This window comes from Lipotes vexillifer, unplaced genomic scaffold, assembly GCF_000442215.2.
Source record: "Lipotes vexillifer unplaced genomic scaffold, Lipotes_vexillifer_v1.1 scaffold815, whole genome shotgun sequence".
Classification (NCBI taxonomy): Eukaryota; Metazoa; Chordata; class Mammalia; order Artiodactyla; family Lipotidae; genus Lipotes; species Lipotes vexillifer.
Window position 1 is genome coordinate 2354728 of NW_006773723.1, and position 22452 is coordinate 2377179.

At 40.0% G+C, this 22452-nt stretch overlaps 2 protein-coding genes across 2 annotated transcripts in view; both read right to left on the bottom strand.

Moving 5' to 3' along the window:
* Positions 1 to 9691: 9691 nt before the first annotated feature.
* Positions 9692 to 16047, bottom strand: TCF24 (transcription factor 24). The gene is made up of 2 exons (XM_007448487.1): positions 15658 to 16047; positions 9692 to 9805 (listed from the first exon to the last, which is right to left on the bottom strand). Exons 1-2 carry the CDS (start codon positions 16045 to 16047, stop codon positions 9692 to 9694), a joined length of 504 nt encoding a protein of 167 aa, XP_007448549.1.
* A 2364-nt stretch (positions 16048 to 18411) lies between these two features.
* PPP1R42 (protein phosphatase 1 regulatory subunit 42) overlaps positions 18412 to 22452 on the bottom strand; it is a 40309-nt gene continuing 36268 nt past the window's right edge. Inside the window, exon 8 of the mRNA XM_007448488.1 lies at positions 18412 to 18523. Within this exon, the coding sequence (XP_007448550.1) occupies positions 18412 to 18523 (112 nt within the window). The remainder of the gene's footprint in view (positions 18524 to 22452) is intronic.

Sequence of the window (22452 nt, forward strand, 5' to 3'; positions counted from 1 at the left end):
AATGAGGGGAGCTTCTGTTGATGGCAAAGTGGGAAGGAAAGGAACCAAGCAACTTAAAGACATCGAATAGTCACCAAGTTAAGCAGCCAGGGAGCCACTCCAGCTTCTTGTTATGTGAAATAATACACTTTTATTACTGTTCAAAAAAAATTATTTAAGACTGATTACATAGAGAGTTGAGAATGTGGAAGTAATTGAAAAATTCAAACTAAGGTTAAAGTGTGATGTTATTTTACCTCAGTGATGATCTAATACAAATTACGTCCTGAAATTAACACCCCGTTAAACTTAAATACAGCTTAGATTCTGAATGTTTTTTCTACGATGTCTCCTTGTATTTATGCATGAATTTCTCTATGTCCGATGGTATTTTGGTAAACAGGATCTCCAAAAACAACAACAACAACAACAACAACAAACAAACAAAACACCAAACCCCCTAAAACAAAACCCTGATTTGTAGCATTTGCAGATATCCACGCTATTAATACATCTTGGCGATTTCAAGCTACTAACAGCTGGTTCACAAGATACCTGAATGCTTGAATAATTAACAATTAGCATTCCCAGCGCAGCATTGTCCCTAGAAGCTGAATTTCTGGGTTGAAGGATACATGCATCTTCATACATAATATAGTCAATTGCTTTCCAAGTAGTTGCTCTACTTCCTTGGCAAAACTTGCTCTTTTCAGAATTTAACATTTTTGCCAATATGATAAATATCAAATAGTATTTACTGTTATTTTAATTTGCATTTGCTGTAAGGTTGAAAAGATAACTCTATGAATGTTTTGCTTTTCTCTTAAATTTTTTTCATGTTTTTAATCATTTGGGTTTTCTCTTCTCTAAATCGTAGCCTTCAGAGCTTTGCCCGATTTTTTATTGAAGTATCTGTAATTTAAAACATTGATTTATGGGATTTCTTTCTATATTCTGGATACTAATCTTTTGTCAATTAACAGTTACATGCATTGCAAATAACTTTTCTCAGTCTGTTTTATTTTTTAGTTATAGTTATGGTGTTTTATGTTGTTTGGAACTCTGTACTCTTCTCTCTGCTTAGGAATAGCTCCTTGGTACCCAATACCTCTGCATTTCTATGCAAGATTTCTGGCTACCCTTAAATCCAGATCCTTTAATGTACCTTTCAAGGTCCTCCTTGGTTTGAAAATTGGGAATAATATAACTTATTCCTAGGATTGTTGTGAGGATTAAGTGAGATAATATATGTGAAGTATCCATCCTTCTTCCCCAGGCACTTTCTTTCAAAGCAGCATGTTCTTCTCACCTGGCTTTTCCTGCGCCTATAGACTCTGCTCTTCTTGTCCCTCTTTACCTTCTCAGGAAGGCTTCCTTGATTTCTTAAGACTGTGTCAGGTACACTTATTGCCGTCCCGTAGCCATTGCCAGCCTTCTTCCCTGATAATGGAACCCTGATTTTGTTTGTGTTACGTGCCCAGTCCTGGGGCTCAGCCTATTATTTCAATCTGTTTGCCTGCTTCCCCTGCCTCCTGTGGTAGATGCTGAGAACTGGCTCACTCAGTACTTACTCCAGCCTCCTTTTATCTATGTTTCTGTACTTCAGAGGATGAAAAGCTAAGTATTATATAGTATTCCAAAACTCTTTTGCAGCTTGGATTATGGATGTGAATTAGGTCCTGCCAATCAAATGCATCTGTGCAAAACCTGAATTCTAACTTGAGTTGTGAGAGGAGAAAAGCAGGCTGCTAGGCATCCGTTGTGCTGGCATTTATGCAGCAAAGGCTGCATGTTTCTGGAGTCAGTCACAGCAGGGGCAGCTTCCACTGGGCTGGCAGAGTCCAGGTCAGGGCAGAAGATTAACTGCTTTGGCAGCCCAGTTGCATGGAATGACTTAGGAAATTGTTCCTGTAAATCCAGCCCGAGTTTGTTTCATCCCAATGATTCTGTAAGTCACTAATACCTTGTAAGACACCCCTTTCCTTTTAAACTAGCTAGAGCAGATACCGCCACCAAACCCAGACTGATATTCCTTCCTTATCACTGAGGGTGACCTTGTGACCGACTTCTGGCAAAGGAGAAATAAGTAGAAGCCTTGGCCCCTGATATCTTTACGAAGCCATCTTACCAGCCCTGGACTGCCTACTTGTGGATTTTTTTTTACATAAGAGAATAAAGTCCTAATTTATTTAAGCCAGTATGGTTCGGTCTTTCTTGTTAGCAGCTGAATGCAATTCCTAACTGATATAGTAAGCAATGAACAATGCCTGCCATAGTATTAAGAAAATATTTGTGGACCAACTGATGATTGATGAACAAAAGCACTGAAGCATGAAATAGCTCGTGTGTGTGTGTGTGTGTGTGTGTGTGTGTGTGTGTGTTTACTACAACTTAAAGTATAAAATAGGCAGTGGTGGAGAACAGTGGGCAGTGATATCGGTAGGGGTTTCACTAAGCCAAGTTAAGGGTTTAAACCTGCTCTTACGTGACGGGGAACCACTGAACGGTTTTGCGCAAGTAAATACATTACATCTTCAGGTTTGCATTTTTGATAGGTTACTTGGGTGCAGCCAAAACAGAAGGCAGGGAAAACTTCTAAGTTTACAGAGTGTGGGTGAAAGGTGATGAATACCTGCAGTAATTATTCTCACAGACTTTTGTGAATGTACGTATATTATTAGTGAAGTTCTTCATGTGGAATTGCTAAGTCAGGACGTGTACACATAAAATATTGAGAGATACTGCAAAATTGTATTTAAAAAGCTTGTATACTCCAACAGTGCTATAATCCTCATTTCCCCACCCTCACCAAAAATGGGTATTTTACCTTTGTGTCATTCTTTTATTTCACATTTCTCCATTTAATATTAAAGGGAAAAAACGGCAGGAGGATAAAAATTACAAAGATTAATTTTCATTAAAAACATACATGCTCAAGCATTATGGTTAAAGCAAGTTAACTCTAGTATGCCAGAAAAATTAGTCATCTTCACTTACCCATTTACCCCCCAGTTTTATTGAGATATAATCGGCATATAACACTGTATAAGTTTAAGGGGTACAGCATAATGATTTGATGTATATCAAGATGATTCCTACAAGTTTAGTTAACATCCATCACCTCACATAGTTATATATTGTTTCTTGCGATGAGAACTTTTAAGATCTACTCTCTTAGCAACTTTCAAATACACAATACAGTCTTGTTAACTATATTTACCATGCTCTCTATTACATCCCCAGGACTTATTTATAACTGGACAGTTTGTATCATTCTGATAGGTGAAATATGTTATTTCATTGCTTTTTAAATTTATATTTCTTATCATAGGTGAGTTGTGTGTCTTTTCATAAAGATATTAGCTGTTTGATTTCTTTTTATGAACCGCTTACTCATATCATTTGTGGAATTTTCTACTGAGTTGCTGGTCTTTTTAAATTCTGAGAGCTGCTTTTATATAAAGGAAATTACTACTGTGACTATCATCTGTTGTGACTTTTTTCTCTAGGATTTTTTATTGCTTGTTTGTTTTTGTCTTTTCACCTTGTTTACTTTTTTTTCTTTTGTTTTATGAATTTATTTTATTATAGTCAAGATTACCCAGCTTTTCCTTTATGGCTTCTTGTGTTCTTGTGTCACGTTTCACCTTGCCATCTTTAACCTTCTTCTAACATCTACCCAGCCAGAGAAGACAAACCTGTCTTGCTTTGAGCTGCTGACATGTATTTTCTTAGCTATTATTTCACATCAACTTTGTGAGCCTAGGGGAAGAAAGAGATAAGGCAAGGGAAGTTTATTGAGGGCAAACACTAGTGCTTATTACAGTGAGCGATTGGCCTTGGCCTGAAGTCAGGTCTCTTTTCCAAGGCAGTCTCTCCTGTATGTCCCAGAACATCACACTTGTAAGCTGATGGGACACGGGTGGAACAGGCCTCCTCCTTCTGAAAGGAGGATATGGAAATAGCTTCCTGCTTCCTACCTTTCTTCCCTCCCTTGACTCTCCTGTCTCTGCCATTGCACCCCACTTTTTTTCACTTGTTTATTGCCCACATTTCAAGAGGACTCTGGTCTAGGGGCTTACAGTCAGCAAGAGGTGCAGATGTGCTACACACAGAGTAGAGACAGTCTTGCATGGGCCTTTAAAAATTATATAACTTAATTAAAAAAATTTGACCCACATGATATACCCATCTATGTAAAGTATTAAGATGCCTTATAATAGCACACATTTAAAGTTTCTTAATTGAGTGATTTCAGAACTTATTTGAAAATAAGGTTTAAAATCAGTTCTTATTTAGACCTCACATTGTTTTAAATGGCCCCCAGTTTTCAATGGCCATAAAAACAGAGACAAGTGATTTAAGTCCATCCCCAGACCTCCCCATGGACATAGTTCTTGGTCCTGAGAGGGCAGGAATACATGTTTCTTCAGTAACATTCATGTGCACAGGAAATGACTATTGACATAATCTTTAAGCCTAATAGTTAAGATTATTCTTCAGTTTATAATTTAAAAGCTTCTGACAGCTAAATGCTATGGTATAATTTATAATGAAAGAGTTTGAGTGATTGAGGTATATTTCACTGAGCTGGTTTCTCTTATGAGTTGAAACTAAGACTTGTGTAAACATAGGAGGGGAAGCCTTTCCCGGGTTTATGCAGTCGGGCAAGAATATTTAATGTCCCTCATTCCCAACTGTGCTGCAGTACCATCTGTGCTGTACTCAAAGTTTATAGGAAGCAAATCTATAGGATTTAAGGGGCATTTATTTTTTTCAGTAAAACAGTCATGTATAAGACCACGAGCCACCAGTATGTAACAAAATAAAAGTACATATTAATTTTCTTTGAGATATACAATTTTATACTATTCCCCTAGAGCTCCTTTCAAACATTTGGAATCTTAGCTTTTGCATATTTTTGGTTACAATAAGAAGAAAAACAAAACTAAAAAATCAAAAGTGTGTACCATGGAGAAATACAGCAGTAGTATACTACTAGTGGTAAGTCATCTGGGAAACTGTAGATATCACATCATGCATCAATGACTTTTTTAAAAAAAAGAGTTTGTCATCAGATTAAGACAGAATCTGCCAGTGCTGGAAGAGTTGAAGTTCATAGGTTTTCAAATAAATTACATGATTGATATAATTTGCAATGAGCTATACAGAGTTGGGAAAGAGCATGTAGATTAAACCCCTCTCTCAAAATAAGGTATCTAATACATGAATTTGGATCAGAAGCAATCTGTTTGACTTATCATTTCTTCTCCCTGCCAGCTAAGAATACAAGTTTATATAAAGCCAGGAAGCAATTTGTCTTAAAAGATGCCAAATACAGTTCATGTGTTGATTTCTAAAGGAATTATGTTGGCCACGGTGGAGATGTTTTGTCTGTATTGGATTATTTCCTCAGAATGGCACTATTGACACACTGAGGACTAAAGAAGAAGATTAAATACTGCTGGAAAATATATATAGAATTAACTCTATACCTCTCTCCCTCCCCCCTAAACGAACAAACCAACCAAACCAAAAAAGAGATCTTACTAGAGCTTGCATAATTTCTCTCTGATAATAACTGGTTAGTTGCTTTTGTGAATATAAAATGAGGTCTTTTGAAAGAAGGATAAATTACTGAATAATTTAGCCTAAAAAGCAATTTCAACTAAAATACTGTGTATTTCAGTGAGGACAATCAGCATTTATTTATTTATTTATTTCGTACAGCTTCTTCTAAGTTTAAATAAAATCTCCATGAATAGATAAGAAAATTACTGTTTAGGATATCTGTAACTCTGCAGATTGAAGTAGTTGGGTCAGAAAACCCTTATCAAAATGTAAAATCAGTATTTTTTTTTATCACCAAGTAACATGTGAAACAGATATCCTCACCTTTGCTCTATCCCAAACAGCCACCTCCACTGTGGGACTTTTACTTTCCACTTCATTTCTTTTTGTTATTAAGTTTGTTTGTTTGTTTTTTTTCTTTTGCGGTACGCGGGCCTCACTGCTGTGGCCTCTCCCGTTGCGGATAACAGGCTCCGGACGCGCAGGCTCAGCGGCCATGGCTCACGGGCCCAGCCGCTCCACGGCATGTGGGATCTTCCCCGACCGGGGCACGAACCCCTGTCCCCTGCATTGGCAGGCGGACCCTCGACCACTGCACCACCAGGGAAGCCCGAGTTTGTTTTTTAAAACAGGTACGTATATAGTTTCTTTTTTCCATTTTTATTTATTTATTTATTTCACATCTTTATTGGAGTATAAATGCTTCACAATGTTGTGTTAGTTTCTGTTGTATAACAAAGTGAATCAGCCATATGTACACATATACCCCCATATCCCCACCCTCTTGCATCTCCCTCCCACCCTCCCTATCCCACCCCTCTAGGGGGTCACAAAGCACCCAGCTGATCTCCCTGTGCTATGCAGCAGCTTCCCACTAGCCATCCATTTTACATTTGGTGGTGTGTACGTATCCATGCCACTCTCTCACTTCGTCCCAGCTTCCCCGTCCCCTCCACCCGTGCCCTCAAGTCCGGTCTCTATGTCTGCGTCTCTGTTCCTGCCCTGCCACTAGGTTCATCATTACTGCTTTTTAAAATCCCATATATATGCATTAGCATACGGTATTTGTTTTTCTCTTTCTGACTTACTTCACTCTGTATGACAGATTCTAGGTCCATCCACCTCACTACAAATGACTCAGTTTCGTTCCTTTTTATGGCCGAGTAATATTCCATTGTATATATGTGCCACATTTTCTTTATCCATTTATTTGTTGATGGACATTTAGGTCACTTCCATGTCCTGGCTATTGTAAATAGTGCTGCAATGAACATTGTGGTACATGACTCTTTTTGAATTACGGTTTTCTCAGGGCATATGCCCAGTAGTGGGATTGCTGGGTTGTATGGTAGTTCTTTTTTTGAGTTTTTTAATGTAGCTTTACTGATATATAACTGATACACAATAAACTGCACTACAAGTATTTTTACAACCAGGAAAAGAAACAATATTTTAAAGTCTGTTGGAAGTAGTTCTGCTTCTAAAAAGGTATTTCCTTATTCCCCCAAATTATCACTATAGAGGAATTGTAAATGTTTTTTTTTGTGACTATTACTGAGAGAGGTGAATGAACTGACAGAAATTTAAGTGAGAACTTCCCTTGCAGATTATGGGACAACACTGTGATCCAAATATACCCCTCTCCCTGCCCTATTATATATACTCCACTAAGGACAGCATGCTGAAGAAGCTAACACCAAGTACGTATCTATCTTCTAGAAAGATTTTCAAGTGTTACCTTCATTATTTGTTAAATGACCATAGAGACAGATATAAATTTAGCAGACTAAATTACTTTTCAAATTAGTGCTTTATTTTATCTTATCCTTTATCTGGACCATGCACCATTAATCAAAACAGCATGCTCCTTGGAAACTTTGGCTGAAAATATGCAATTTCACCTCAGATTTCCCAACCTACCAAAAGCTGTTAGCATATTTAGCAATTTAATAAAATGTTATGAAAACCTACGACAGAAATATAGTTCTTTGGCATTAAAACATTTGTAACTGGACAAGAAGAAATAAAAAGTAATACTGTTTAAGACAATGACTAATGATTTAACAGGAGGATTTAGAAAAGTCTGATAATTCAACAATAGTCATAATTTTTCCCCAGTTAAATGCTTTAACAACTATAACCAAATAGATTATTAGTGATAAAACCATTTTTTTCTGAAATTCTTGCTATCACATTTAGTGTTTACAGTTCAGTTCTAGGTAACTTTAAAGAAGTTCTGATTTCATACCTTAAGATAAAAGATTATTCTTAGCACTTTTTATTCCAATAATTTATGATAGTGAATGGCTGAATCCATCTCATTTTACTTTTTATTCCTTTCAATGGTATATGAGTAGGTAAATATACTCACAAATATTTAAATATACAAACATTTTTGCTACATATTAATATGTAGACAGCTTTCATTGTATGGCTTTTCTTTTAAAGACATGCTTTGGTCACATTACAAGGAGTATATTCACATTAAAATAATAAAAATTACAAACTAACTATAAGACATGAGTCAAAACATGATCATCCTCTAATCAACTGAATGATAAGTTTTTGCCTTCAAATAGTCTTTTACTTCATTTCACTGCCAAAAGCTGGAGTTAAACGGAGGAGAAAATGAAATGGTGGTTCAGCTGCTATCTTAATTCAACCAAGTCCATTCATACACATTTCTATTTAATAATCTTGGATGAAACCCAGCAACTTTAAAACTGTGGGTTATCGAGAAATTAATGAACTTTACACCTGGACAGTGGACTAGTAAAGAGTGAGGAGGGAAACAAGAAAGGGAGATAAAAGGGAATCTAAATCAGCAAAGACATGACAAAAGAGACTGATGATTTTTTTTTTCCAGGTGTCTCTGTTGCACCCTGTTGTTCTGAGATTCAGCGTGTTCCCTGACAAATGTCTCCACTTCATAGCTAGGACCCCCAGGCTCCTGGCGAAACTGAAAGCACTGGTTCAGTCAGGTAGAACAGCTGCTCCCTGGGCACTTCATGTGCAGGGCAATGGGAGAGGCCCATAGCAGAGGGCTTTCCTTGCTTGTAGGTCCAAATCAGGGCATCCTGTATCACAGGATGGCCACTCTGTGTCCTCAGACCCCCTCAAGGTGCAGATCAGCGCCAGAATTCCCAAATCAGACAGGATTTCTCCCATTTCATAAGGGCCAAGTAGATAGACTGTGAACAGCAACTGACATGGGGAGAAGGGACCTGGCCAAAGCTGTGACTGTGAAGGTCACGGGGGTTCGCTGGAGGCCCCTGACAGGCCTGAATGTGCCACTCTCTCTACAGGGCTACAGCTGCACCTGTTTACCTAGTCCAGGACCTGAAAGAGAGTGGGGTGGATATGGAGTGACCAGGGGGTAGGGTGACAAACCCTGCTGCCCAGTGACACCCGTCTGCTGTTCACACAGGGCTGCAGCATTTCCCAATGCCTTCCACAATTTGGAAACATAGTAAGATATTTAATAATACTGTAGGAAGGTGGCCAAGCCCTGGCCTAGGAAGCAAACCATTTCTAAAACTCCAAGTTTTCTAAGAGGGAAAAATAGTTATAGAAGTTGCTGCATTGTCATATTACCTCAACAGTCTTTTCACACATATTCAGCTAAAACTGAATAAATGATCTCAGACCTTCCAAGTGGAACGGCTTCTTAGACCAATATTAAGCACAGACTGGTTTTCACAAAAATGAAGTACTGGTGTTTTACAAACCCAGCTTTTATTTTTTTTAAACCAGGAAGATTGTATACATAGATACTAGCTTTTCAGTCTGTAACAGATATACTACAGAAAATGTGTGTATTCTTTGGATACATATACAATTCGTTGCTTTCCTATGTCTCTTTCTTTTTTTCCATTAGTTTCTCCTGCACTATATAGTAGTGACTCTCTCACACTGAATAGATAAGCTGTGTGTTTTACATTATTATTATTACATTATTTACCAGACTGATTATTTCATTCCACTTTTATTTAGATTAGATAAATCTGAACATCCAACTATGGATTCACATGTAAACTTTCAGAAATGATGTTTGTTAGGTCTGATGTAATAAATATAGAATTATTTCATATCATTTAAAAACAAAGACATCACTTTCTACCAGTCCCCCTCAGGGAAGAGCCTAAGGCTGTGAGTCTGTTGGAATATTGTCATGATTTATTTTTTCTCCAGAGACAGAATGCTTCAGAAACTGACCAGTAGCACCAATGTACAATCTTGATCGCATGGGCCATTTCTGAAAAAGAATATTTAAACAAGAATCCAAAAGTTAGTATCTGTGACAGATATAGTGTGTAATAGTAATATTAAAAATTCCAAATACCTCAATGCAAATGCAATATCATGTAGCTAGTAACAATGGTAATTATGAAGTCTAAGTGATGACACGAAAAAATGTTAATAATAAAAGTAAATAATGCTAATAATAAAATTATTAGTGCTAATAATAAAAGTAAAAACATACCCAGACTTTGATTATAATTATATGAAATAATACGTGTGCATGTGGACCAGAACTGCAAAAAATCATGGAGAATGAATATATTTAAATGTAGGAAAATATATCTACCCACAATGTTTTAATGTTAAACTAAACCTAAAACAAAATTAACCCTAAAACAAGATCCCTGGCTTTAAAAATATTTTTAAAAGTTATATGTAGGACTTCCCTGGTGGTGCAGTGGTTAAGAATCCACCTGCCAATGCAGGGGACACAGGTTTATCCCTGGTCCAGGAAGATCCAACATGCCACGGAGCAACTAAGCCCGTGCGCCACAACTACTGATTCTGCTCTAGAGCCCGCAAGCCACTGCTACTGAGCCCGTGTGCCACAACTACCTAAGCTTGCACGCCTAGAGCCCATGCTCCGCAATAAGAGAAGCCACCACAACGAGAAGCCTGCGCACCACAACGAAGAGTAGCCCCCGAGTGCTGCAACTAGAGAAAACCCGTGCGCAGCAACAAAGACCCAACGCAGCCAAAAATAAATAAATTTTTAAAAAAATACTAAAAAAAAAAAAAAATAAGTTATATGTGTTAAGTATTATGCATCTACATTTGTCAAAGGACTACAATGAAAAGTGACTAATTCGACTATCTAAACATTTTATCTAGCTAAAAGCAATATCTTGAAGTTGCACATATTAGAATGTATGGTGTTATATAGCTAGAACATCCAGGTTAAATGACTGCTTGTACTGGCATCACACAGCTCTAACCTTTCAGTAATCATCACATTTGTATTCTGATTGTGTCTTTTCTAAATTTACCTTTAAAATGGACAGCCTCTCAAACAATACAATTAATTTCCAAACAGGCACGATGATGAAAAAATATACTACATAGGTAGTACTTTTAGGATGGACTTTTTTTTTTTTAAGAGAGGAGGGTCATATAATTTTAGTTCTAAGGTCCTTGGAATACTAATCAGAGAAATAGTGCTTTTTTTTTTTTTTTTTTTTAATACAAAGATAAGTCCTTAGACTAAAAGAGTGCAACTCTTAAAGGTCAGCAGTGGGGCCCCACACTCTCCAGAGAGTAAATGCTGCTGTGAGCAGCAGGCTATTTTCACCAGCAAACATTCATGGGCAGACTGCTGGTTACACAGCACCATGAAATGTTCTTAAATGCCTTGCAGATGATCCATGGTGCTCAAACAGAGGTACAATTATTAACAATCCAAAGTCCGTAAGAACTCTGGGTTTTCAACACAAGTTGCATATTAGAATCACATGGGAGCTTTAAAAAATACTGATGGCCAAGTCACACTCCAGGCCACTTAAATCAGAATGGACCTCTTTGGAGAAGTATAAGGTAGAGTCACTTCTTATGTGGAATAATATAAGCCTTCCTTATACTTCCGAATACAGTTACTGTCACCTAAACTGGGATTCCAGATGTAAAATGTAGCCACAGGAATAATAAGTAGGCATGTGATTTTTATTTCTCCAGATGGGATAAGTGAATTTAAGAGTCCTAAATTCAGATTATTCTGCTGGGAATCTACACTTTAACACAGATTAAATATAACATCTGTGTTACTTGGAATTTAAATGATCCATTCCTATATAATCTTCCTGTAAACAAACTTGTATTTTATGTTCGATACAGTAATAAGACTGACACTGTGTTACTTATTTTTGCAAATCCATTTCAGGTTTTGTTTTTTTAAATCATAGATGTGAATTCTTGTACTTTCTGGGTATATCATGTTGATCCTATTCTTGGGATCCCTGCTACCAGTTGGTAACATTAAGTGTTTTAGAAACTAGCCTGGGATTTTTTTATATGTTTGGATTTGGCATTGTTAGATCAGATTTAAGGCCTGAATTATACTGAAAAATCTAGTGTCATGGTATTATGGATTGAATGTTTGTGTTCCCCCAAATTCATTTGTTGACACTCTAACACCCAACGTGATGATATTTGGGGAGGTAATTTTGGTTAGATGAGGTCATGAGGGTGGGTCCCTCATTATAGGGTTAGTGGCCTTTTAAGAAGGGGGAGAGCTCCCCTTCTTTGAAAAAGAGTTAAGTCGGCCAGCTGCAAGACAGGAAGAGAGCTCTCACTAGGAAGTGAATTGGCCAGCACCTTGATCTTGGACTTTCCAGCCTCCAGAACTGTGAGAAAACAAATTTCTGTTGTTTAATCCACCTAGTGTATGGTATTTTGTTATTGCAGCCTGAGCAGACTAAGATTCACATGTAGCAAATAGTGTAGCGCATAGGTCATCAATTTCAAGTGCAGAATTTTAGGCACATTATAAACCAGTGCTTTTCAATCTTTTACACTCCTGCCACATTTTCATGAGCATAAAAATCTCATGCTCAAACCTCAAATGTAATGTGAGAATTCTACATTTGAAAATGTAGATAATAATTTGAGAATGTGAATTAAACACATCTAAGTATAAATAAAATAAAAATACTACTGAATACTCCCTGTTAGTTCTCTCTGTTACCTGAGTTCCACTGTATTGAGAATCACTCTAAATCATGCAACCAAGAGTGGAGACAAGTGAAGGCATCTGTTTTTTACAGCCTTGCTAGTATGTAAGTAATTTATGAAGCAAATCTAAAAATGTATATGTGGATTTTTGCCTGATTTTTCATGGACTTAATAAAACTTCCCTGTTTAATAACTTTGTGTCCCTGGATTTTCAAAACGTTTTCAAATGATTTTATTCAAATGAATTTAATGTAGATACATAAATAGTTTTAAGAGTCAGAAATAAAAATATAAATACAATATTGGTTAGGTTGCATGTCAGCCTCATGCCAAAAAAGCCAGGTGACTGATTTACATTTCACTTCTCAATGGTCTGTTTTAGCATTGTGTAGATTAACACAATCCTGACCTCTACTTTACCTAATAAGTCATACTTAAAATTATGTAGTTTCATTAGCTTAGAACAATCTAGCAAACTCATACAATTAACCAGAACTGAACCTGAAACTGAAGACTAAAAATATATTCCTGGTTTTTGGAGTTAAATGACTCCAAAATAACAAAACTTTGTATTTATTTTTTGAAATTATTGTTTATCTATATTATCAACAATGATTCTCCAGGAGTAATGCAATTAATAAAGCCATCTGTGCTTTTCTTTCAATGTAAGTATCTGAAATATACCCCTGTTCCCTTGGAGAAGCACTGCCCTTTCAGACACTGGTGCTGATCAGAGCTGCTCACATCCCAAAGGGATAAAAACTGCTGTTTTAGGCTATGCTCTGAGATTCCAGTCTCTTAAACCTTCCAGTTTCATTTGAGGTACTCATAATGTAAACTCCCAACAATGCTAACAGTGCTAAATCCTCAATACTGATAATAAGAACTGATGATTCAAAATTATGGCCTTGAAATACTTGTTAATGGATCTTTGATCAAAGTAAGGACCCCCTTACTTTGTAAGGCAGAAAAAGTCATTTTGGAACACTCTTTAACTACGGAAACCAAAAAGTACAAATAATCAGAATATCTTTATTTCTTTGGCATTAGATTAATCAATGATAGACTTAATATTTAAGCATTTTGGTAGTCTCTGTAAAATAATGTGTTACAGACAGTTTCAATTATGTATGTAAAATCTTTTTCCTCTGCACCTCCACTGCATATGGTTATAGCCTCTCTTATGGCACATACTACATTCTATCTTATAATACTGTTATTTATATTTGTCTGTCTCTATTATATGCTCATTTAGGGCAGGGATCGAGTCTTACCCTTAATTGCATTCACTCTCCTAACAGTGCTTTGCACAAAGCAGGCACTCAGTAAATGATTTTAAAATAGACTAGTCACTTGTTCAACCATCATCTATTTCATTTTTAAGAGGTAATCTTTGGCTTTCTTTCATTATCCCTAGAATTGTCTTTTAAAATAAAAATGATTGATTCAGAGGACAAATGAGATTTAATTTTTCTTTAAAGAGTTATATGACTACAAAAACATTTGGTACAGGAGTCAGGGCAAAAAAACTCTTGTTAAGCTTATTGTTACATGAAAATTACGGTTTTAACATTACTCATTCAAAAATGCACTGCAAGAAACTAAGGTGAAAAACAACTGGATTTCTCATCTGATTTCTCTCTCCCACAAAGAGGCATTTAACAGATGTCTTTTGTATTAAAGCCTACTTAATGTTAAAATAAACTTCCTTAGAGTATAATGTCAAGTCAAAAGAAATCTAATATTAATGATATATTTGAATAGCAATCTAATATACCTAATATCAATCTAATATTAACAGATTAGTAGCATCTAATATCAATAGTAATACAAAACCCCTTAATTAATAATGAATAACTTTCCAGCTGAGGTTATACAACACATGAATGGAATGCAATAATCTATCATAATTATGAATAAATGATATTTCAAATTTTTATACTTAATATTTGAACTAGTTTGAGTCTATCATCATGTTGATTAAATGTGCAAAGTAAATTTTATTAAACCTTACCACAGAATTTTAAGTTCAGTTAATATTAGAGGATGTACTTTACCCTCAATTCGATAATGATTATTCAATAATTTATTGAACATTGATATACTTAAGGCAAAGTCCTAATTTTGTATGTGTGTGTGTGTGTGTGTGTGAGAGAGAGAGAGAGAGAGAGAGAGAGGGAGAATGCTTCAGAATGGTGGAATCAAAAATTTGAATATTTAGTTTTAGAAAACATAGGGAAGGTGATCCATTTTGAACAGAAAACCTGATCAATGTAAGATTTGAAAACAATCAAATCTAGGAGAAAAGGATGATGAGAGTCTAAATACTGCAATATAGGTAATGAATCATAATCATATATACCGTATTAAACAAAAACCCTGACCACTCTACCTATATATAGTGAAAAAAATACAAGAGGGAGTCTCTTGGATAATTTTGTACATTATGTAATTTGAATATTTAATCAGAACACAACATATATGCCAACTTATTATGAAAATCACATAAACTCATTATAGTTTTTCTAACATTCTTGGTGGTTGTCTAGTCCATGATCGTTAACCTTCATTAAAACGGACTGAACATTTACTGTGTGGGGACGCAGAATGGTCTCCTTTTGTTTTTACCAGTTTTACAAAAAATTTTCAACATTGGTTTCCTAGGATTAGTTAGGGGCAGATACTTCCGTCACCCCGTTTAATTCCTGAAACTTTTCAAATATTTGATAAACACCACAATGGTAATGATGTAAATTTAAAACCCTCAAAGGCTCATAAATGTAACTCGGACACTAAAAATTATCAGGACGTGCAACCAAGCACCCCACAAGGCACCCGCAAGAAACTTCTCATCTAGGAAAGGAATCCTGTAGGTTGCATCGTATAAGGGGCTTGAGACTCCCCTACCCAAGCCAGCCCGGGTTTAAGCCCTCTACCTGCAAATCGTCAAGGAGCAGCCTTGTGCAGTGGGGACTTCGCTACGGGTGCCTTCGCGGGCCAAGGTCGCTCTCCTGATCTGTTCCCCGCCTCACCCTGAAGGAGGGGTGAGAGCTGGGCGGTATCTGCCCAGGCAGGGGCAGACCCCGCGGTCAAGGTGCCATGCTCCCGGCCTCGGCTCCGCAGTGCGCCCTGCCCGCCTACCTTGACAGGGTGTAGGTAACCATCCCCGCGCAGGGCGCCCAGTCCGGGATCCGCCGGTGCGTCGGCGTCGTCCTGCAGGCTGCGAGTGAGGTGCGCGATGTAGGTGGTGGCCAGTAGCAGCACGTCCAGCTTGGATAGCTTGGTGTCCGGCGGCACCGACGGCAGCGTGCGCTGCAGCTCCAGGAAGGCGTGCCGCAGCGTCTGCACGCGGCTGCGCTCCCGCGCCGCGTTCGCTGCCGCCGGCCTCCCGCCCCCCGAGCGCGCGCCGCCGCCTGGGCCAGCCGGCCCCGGTCCGGTCCGTCCCTGGCTCGAGTCTCGGGTGGCGGCTACCGGTGGCGCGGGCTCGTTGCTGGCGATCAGGTGGCTGCCTGCGGGGCCGCCGCTGTCCATAGCGGCTTCCGGCGTCGCGCGCCCTGCAAAGGACGGAAGGCGCGGTGAGGCCGGGGCGCCGGTCGAGTTTAACCCGCGGAGGCGCAGCCCTCCCGCTCCCCCTGCGCGCTGTGCCGGGCCGTCCGACATGGCTCCAGGCGTTCTCAGAGTTGGGCACCTTTTGACTGGGGCGCTTTTGCCTCCCGGCGTCTGAGGAGAGTGGTGGGGCCCGAGTGTTCCTGGGCTGCTTGGAAGGCTGAGGAGGGGCGCGGGGCCGGCTTTACTTTCCGCCGACAAATTAATCGGAAGGGCTACGCTACCGCGGAAAAAGATTTCGGAAGCACAGCTCCGGTTCGGAACTTGTTAGCGCTTCTGGAACGCTATCCCGCCTGTCCAGCAGTAAAGATGAAGCTGGTCAACTAGTGGAGCGTGGTGGGAAGCCCTGCCTCGCCAGGGCCAGCCGTGCCCACGCCGGCCGCCCTCGCACCATCAGCTCCCGAGGCCCGGGGACTTCAGGGGCGACGGCAGGGGCTCAGTGCAGTTTCTGCCGGAGAAGCGGGGGACCGGTGGCCTCTCCCGGGACTAAGGCACCCGCTACCCCTCTAAGCCCGGGAGCAGCGCGGCGGGGGTCGGACCGGGGCCCTCACCTTTCCTGGAGCGGCCGTATGAGGTTCGGCTCCTCTGCGAGAGCAGGCGAGGAGCGTCGAGCTGGGTCTGCGTGGCCAGGACCGCGCCGGTCACTCCATCCTCGTCCAGCCGAAGGCTACGGCCGCTTCCAGCCTGGGCCGGACGCGCCTTTTATGCGGGCTTCTGCGAGGCGAGGCGTGCGTGCTGGCCAAGCTCGGCGTGGGATAACCGCAGAAGGACCAGCTGACGTCCGCAGGCACCTCAGGTGCCGTGCAGGGGGCTCAGTCCTCTCCGAGCAGCCTGTCCGCCTCGGGAAAGTCATTAATGCAACCGTCCGGCGGGGAGGGGCCGGGCCAGAGGGGGCGGGGCGTCTTCTTGGCCCCCGCCCCTTCGCGTCCAGGTTCTCCCCGGGGCGGGACTCCGAGAGCCGCACGTCCAGCGCCCGCGGGGTTGACGGCAAGCTGGGCCAGAGCCGCGGTCTGGGCTGTAGGACCCCAGCGCGGCCTCGCGAGTTAGCTCGCCTCGCCGCCGCCCTACCGCCTCGGGCCCAGTCTGAGCTCCGGCACTTTCCAGGCCGGCGCCGAGCCGAGGCGGGAACGCGGCCTTTTTGTTGAGCGTGACGTAACTTTCTGTGAGGAACTGTGGAGTGTGCCGCCTCGAGGCGCTCACCTTTCACTCTACCACAAGGTAAATGTCTCCCGCTGCCCTAACTGCTTAAAGCGTAGTCCCTCCACCCTCGGGATTCCGTGACCAGTTTACTGAGCCGCCCAGAGATAAACTGCACTTAGCTTGAGCGCGCCCACTGTCTGTGGTACCTTAGGAAGTTCCCCCAGTCGCGGTCGCTTCTCTCCGAGGTTCCGGCGCCTCACCCGTCCCCAGGGGCCCCCGCTTTGTTTCGCTATTTGGACGGATTTGGAGTTTCCCTGCGGGGAACTCGCCTGAAGTGTTTAGCCTTCGTGGCCCCCCCGGGGAGCGGGACCGGCGGCCGTGCGGGGAGGGGCTCTCTCCGGCCTCCTTCAGAAAAGGGGACGCTGCCCCGCGAGGCCCGTTCCCAGCCGCCCAGGAAGCCTGGGCCCTGGACGCCCCCCGACCCTCAGTGGCTTCCGCCCGTTTGGACCCATCGCCTTCAGAGGTGAAGTCTGAGCGGACGCCCCGTATATCCCAGCGACGTACTTAGTGCATCCTTGAAAACAGTGCCTGCGAGGGGAAGAGCAGGACGTTAAAACACCTTCTTTGCGGTCAAGACGGAATATCGAATTTAAAATAGCATTAATGAAACCGCTCTTGTATACCTGACATAATTTCATCCTTTACCATAGATTTTAAAATTGGAGCTACCGACTAGTGCATAGTAATGATGGCACTTATTGTATTTGAGTGTAGAATTCCACACACTCTAAGTATACTAGTGAATCAAAAGAATCCTCAGGTTTTCATCTCAATTCCCATTCAGTAACTGTAGTTCGATTTACACTTTAGAAAGAAGCACACCAAAATACCATTGGTTCAAAAAAGGATTACTTTCTTTTGGTGAGTGAGAAAGCACACCTTTATTTCCCCTGTAAATTGTATGTAATGAGGAATAAAGCAGTTGGAAAGCATTGTTTCGGATTCTATAAAGAAGCAAATCAAACAAGAACCCAAAAGGTTCTTCTTATACAATGAGATGCCATAAAGCTACAAACCTCAAAGGATGATGTTGCCTAGTAATACTATAAAGGTAAAGAGTCACACGTTTCAGATCGCTCAAGGCTGAATTTACTGGTTTTTTACAAACATGTTTTCTTTTACTTTTGAGTTATGAAGAAGGTGAAGTTCACATACATCATTTTTTGTCAGCAAGCTTTCAGATTCCTTCATAGAGAGATTCCTGTATTGACAGAGAAAAAACAAAACAGCGTTTAAATTATTTCAAAAATGGAAGTTATCCACAACAGGTAGCAAACATATATAATCTAGGACACAATAACAATAGTGAAGGCTGATGATTAGTTACTAAACTGTGTGCATCTTCTCAGGCTTGAAAGGAAGCAGAAACAAAGATTTTTTCCCCCCCCAGGAAGGGAAGAATGTGGAAAATCTATGAGTTGGGAGCAATGTGGAAATAAGAATACTGGAGGGAAGGTGGGCCGACTAGGGTAGGCAAATTAGGTGCTCAGGGCTTCTTATGTTTTGCACCCTGGCACCTCACACACCTCACCCTAGCCTAGCCTGCTAGAGTCTCCTGCTGCTTTAGGAGGTGGGGTGGAGGTGCAGGCACAGCAGAGGCACTTCACTGCTAACAATGCCTGGCCAGTTGCCTGCTGAGTTGCCCAACAGTCAAGTTCCAAAGAAAGGACTGATGTAACAAGACCAGCCACTGCAGGCCACCCACCCTTGTCCTAGCTGCTGCCACTCTAAGCAGCATCTCTGAATCCTCTGATGACTCTAGAATAGTCCTAATTCCTGCAAGAAACCAGTATTTGCAATTAAATTCAAAATGGAAGATGAAAATCTTCAAGTTTTCCACATTACATAAATTAGTAACAGGTACCTTATTTAGCACTTCTTAAGTGCTAAGTGCTTTACAAAAAAGCACTTTATTTTCTCATTTTGTCTTTACAAAAACCCTTTGAGGACTTTACATTTACAGTTGAGAAAAATAAAGCTCAGAGGGTTGAAGTAACTTGTCCAAGGTCACATAGAGATAGTAAGTGGCAGAGGCAGGAGTCAAGCCAGGCAGATTGACCCTAACACTTGTGCTTTTTCCCATACTATTCTATTTACTATTTGTAGGGTGTTTCATTATTTGCAAAACATTTTTTTTGCATCTGCTATCTCAGTAAAGGGCATACTTTAACTTGACTCCCTATGAACAATCCAAATACTATTTTTATAGTATGTCTTTCTTTGGAGTTCTTATCTAATTTGGTTTTAGAGTGCCGTAGATTTTATTTCACTGAGCGTGATGTAGGCCTTAAAATCATACTTATCTGGGCTTCCCTGGTGGCATAGTGGTTGAGAGTCCGCCTGCCGATGCAGGGGACATGGGTTCGTGCCCCGGTTGAGCGGGAGGGCCTGTGAACCATGGCCGCTGAGCCTGCGGGTCTGGAGCCTGTGCTCCGCAATGGGAGAGGCCACAACAGTGAGAGGCCCGTGTACCGCAAAAAAAAAAAAAAAAAATCATACTTATCTTTTTTCTAAATGTGTCAAATAGTTTGGCATCTTATCTTTATATTGTAAAATAATCACGCATACCAGTGAAGAAAATATATTGTTTTGTCATATATCTATATCAATGGGTTTTATAGAGTTGGTGATTTTTTTCACCTGTCAACTACTTCCCTCATTGTTTAATTAAGGTATAATTTACAGACTTAAATTCACTCTTTTGAGTGTATAGTTCAGCAGTTTTGATAAACACTAACAGTCATGTAACTGCTACCACAATAAAGATATGCAACATTTCATCACCCCCCCAAAATTCCCTTGTGTTGACCCTTTGTAGTCAACCCCAGGTCCTCAGCAACTACCGATATTTTCTCTCTGTAGTTTTGCCTTTGCCAGAATGTCATGGAATCATACAGTGTGTAGCCTTTTAAGTCTGTCTTCTATATTTTATTATATTTTATTTTTTTAACATCTTTATTGGAGTATAATTGCTTTGTACTGTTGTGTTAGTTGCTCCTGTATAACAAAGTAAATCAGCTATACGTATACATATATCCCCATATCCTCTCCCTCTGCGTCTCCCTCCCACCCTCCCTATCCCACCCCTCTAGGTGGTCACAAAGCGCCGAGCTGATCTCCCTGAAGTCTGGCTTCTTTTGCTTAGCATAATGCTTTTGAGGTCCATCCATGTTGTGTCATGTATTGCTAGTTCATTCCTGTTTAATACTGAGTAGTAGTATTCCATTGGATGGATGTACCACAGTTTGTTTATCCATTCCCTAGTTGGGAGACCTTTGGGTCGTTTCCAATTTTTGGTGATTATGAGTAAGCCACTGAAAACATTAGGGCTCAGATTTTTGTGTGAGTATAGGTTTTCATTCCACCTGGGGAAATATCTAGGAGTAGGACTGCTGAATGTGGTGTGTGTTTAACTTTGTAAGAATATGTCAAACTATTTTCCAAATTGGCTGAAATATTTTTTGCATTCCCACCAGTAGTGTGTGAGAGTTCCAGTTGCTCCATATCCTTGCTAGCATTACTTGATATTTTTCCTTCTTATTCACTTTAATGGACATTTTTAAAGAAAAAAACTTGATCCAATATTTAAAACATTTTAAAAATCAGATGATTTCACAATCTAGATATCTTGCTTGCTAGCTAGTCTCATTTCTCACCTTCAACATGTCTGCCTGGCTATACTGTTTTGGAGCTGAGTAGCTGCAGGCTGCAGTTGCCTTTAGTTGGACATGTGCTCTCCAGTTTACCTCAGTCACATTCTCACCTGCTTCCCTTACTTTATCTGCCTGTACTTGAGGGTGTTTTTGAGACCTCCTTGCAGCGTAGTTAAGAGCTTGGCTTTTGCAGTCAATGACCTGGTTACAAGTCCCAGCTCTGCCTCACGGCAATCCTGTGACTTTGGGCCCCTCTGACTGGGCTTCTGCAACACTCATTTTCCCCATGTATAAAATGGGGCTGATGGTATTCTTATCTCAAAGGGTCCTACTGTGTTTTATAATTTGTTTGGGTAATGAAGACTAAGCTTTCAAAGTAGACATTTTAAAATGGAAAATAACATACAATTTTTATAACTTAGAGATCTTACATAACTCTTGTTCACAGAGTAAGCCATTGACAGAGTTGAGACTAGAAGTCACAAAAGTGAGCTTACACTGTTCTAAAGAAACACTATGTCGCTCACCACTATTGCTTTTTTTTGAGGGAGGTGGGGGTTGTCCTAATTTCAAAGGGTTCTTTGAGAACTGCAAACCAGAATCTTAATGTTATATCTACGTTACTGATACATACATTTATTTTGCATATAAAAGTTAATTAGAGGTTAGGTTGAACACAGCAAAATTAAAGACATTTAGAGCTTTGCAGATGAGTTTAGTCATTCCAGAGTTTCATGACTAAAAGTCTTATCTAAGTTTTAAAAAATTCTACTTGAAGCACATAGGAGATCTGTTGTTACAACTGTTCAAACATAACCTTAACAGTGGTAAAAACAAATTATTTGTACAGTTTTCAAAGGTCATTTTTTAACTCAAAGAAACCTAATGCTTCCATATTCTAACTAAAGGTAGTAGGTATTTTATAAATAGTTAAATAACATACAGTGAACATTTCCTATGAATTATGGGTCCCAGGGATTCACATTCCTTAAAGGTATCTGAAGCTAAGGGCATTCTAACCCATCTAGAAAGTTATTATTTTTACATTAAGAAAAGAGATGGATTGACTCTATTGACATCGCTTAGGCTTGAAAGATAGTTAATCAAGTAACAGTTTGCTTTTTTCGTTGTACAGTGCTGTATTCTCAGTGGATCTTATTTACAATATATAACTGCATTTAATGTCTATTTTTAAATTACTAAGGCTCAAGTACCTCCTAGTATGTTTGAAAAGAGAGGAAACATCTGTCAGAAGTATTTACTGTGACAAACATAGAAAGAAGCAATATGTGCACATTTTTTGTTTAATACATATGTTATTTTTAATTGAACAGTGAAGGCATTTGTTCAGAATCAGCCTTTAAATAAAAAATAGTGTTGAACTAATCTTTAATTAAAGTGTACGTTGATAGTATCAAGTTCAGTTTGAGGGTCAAAAGCAACGTCAATGAGTCTGACTTTTTCCTCCCTGTAGGGA

Excerpts from the sequence above, each read along its gene's own strand:
- TCF24 (XM_007448487.1), bottom strand. The coding sequence starts at position 16,047 with ATGGACAGCGGCGGCCCCGCAGGCAGCCACCTGATCGCCAGCAACGAG. Across the intron at positions 9,806-15,657 it reads GTTACCTACACCCTGTCAAG|AAATGGCCCATGCGATCAAG; the intron begins GTAGGCGGGCAG and ends ATTCTTTTTCAG.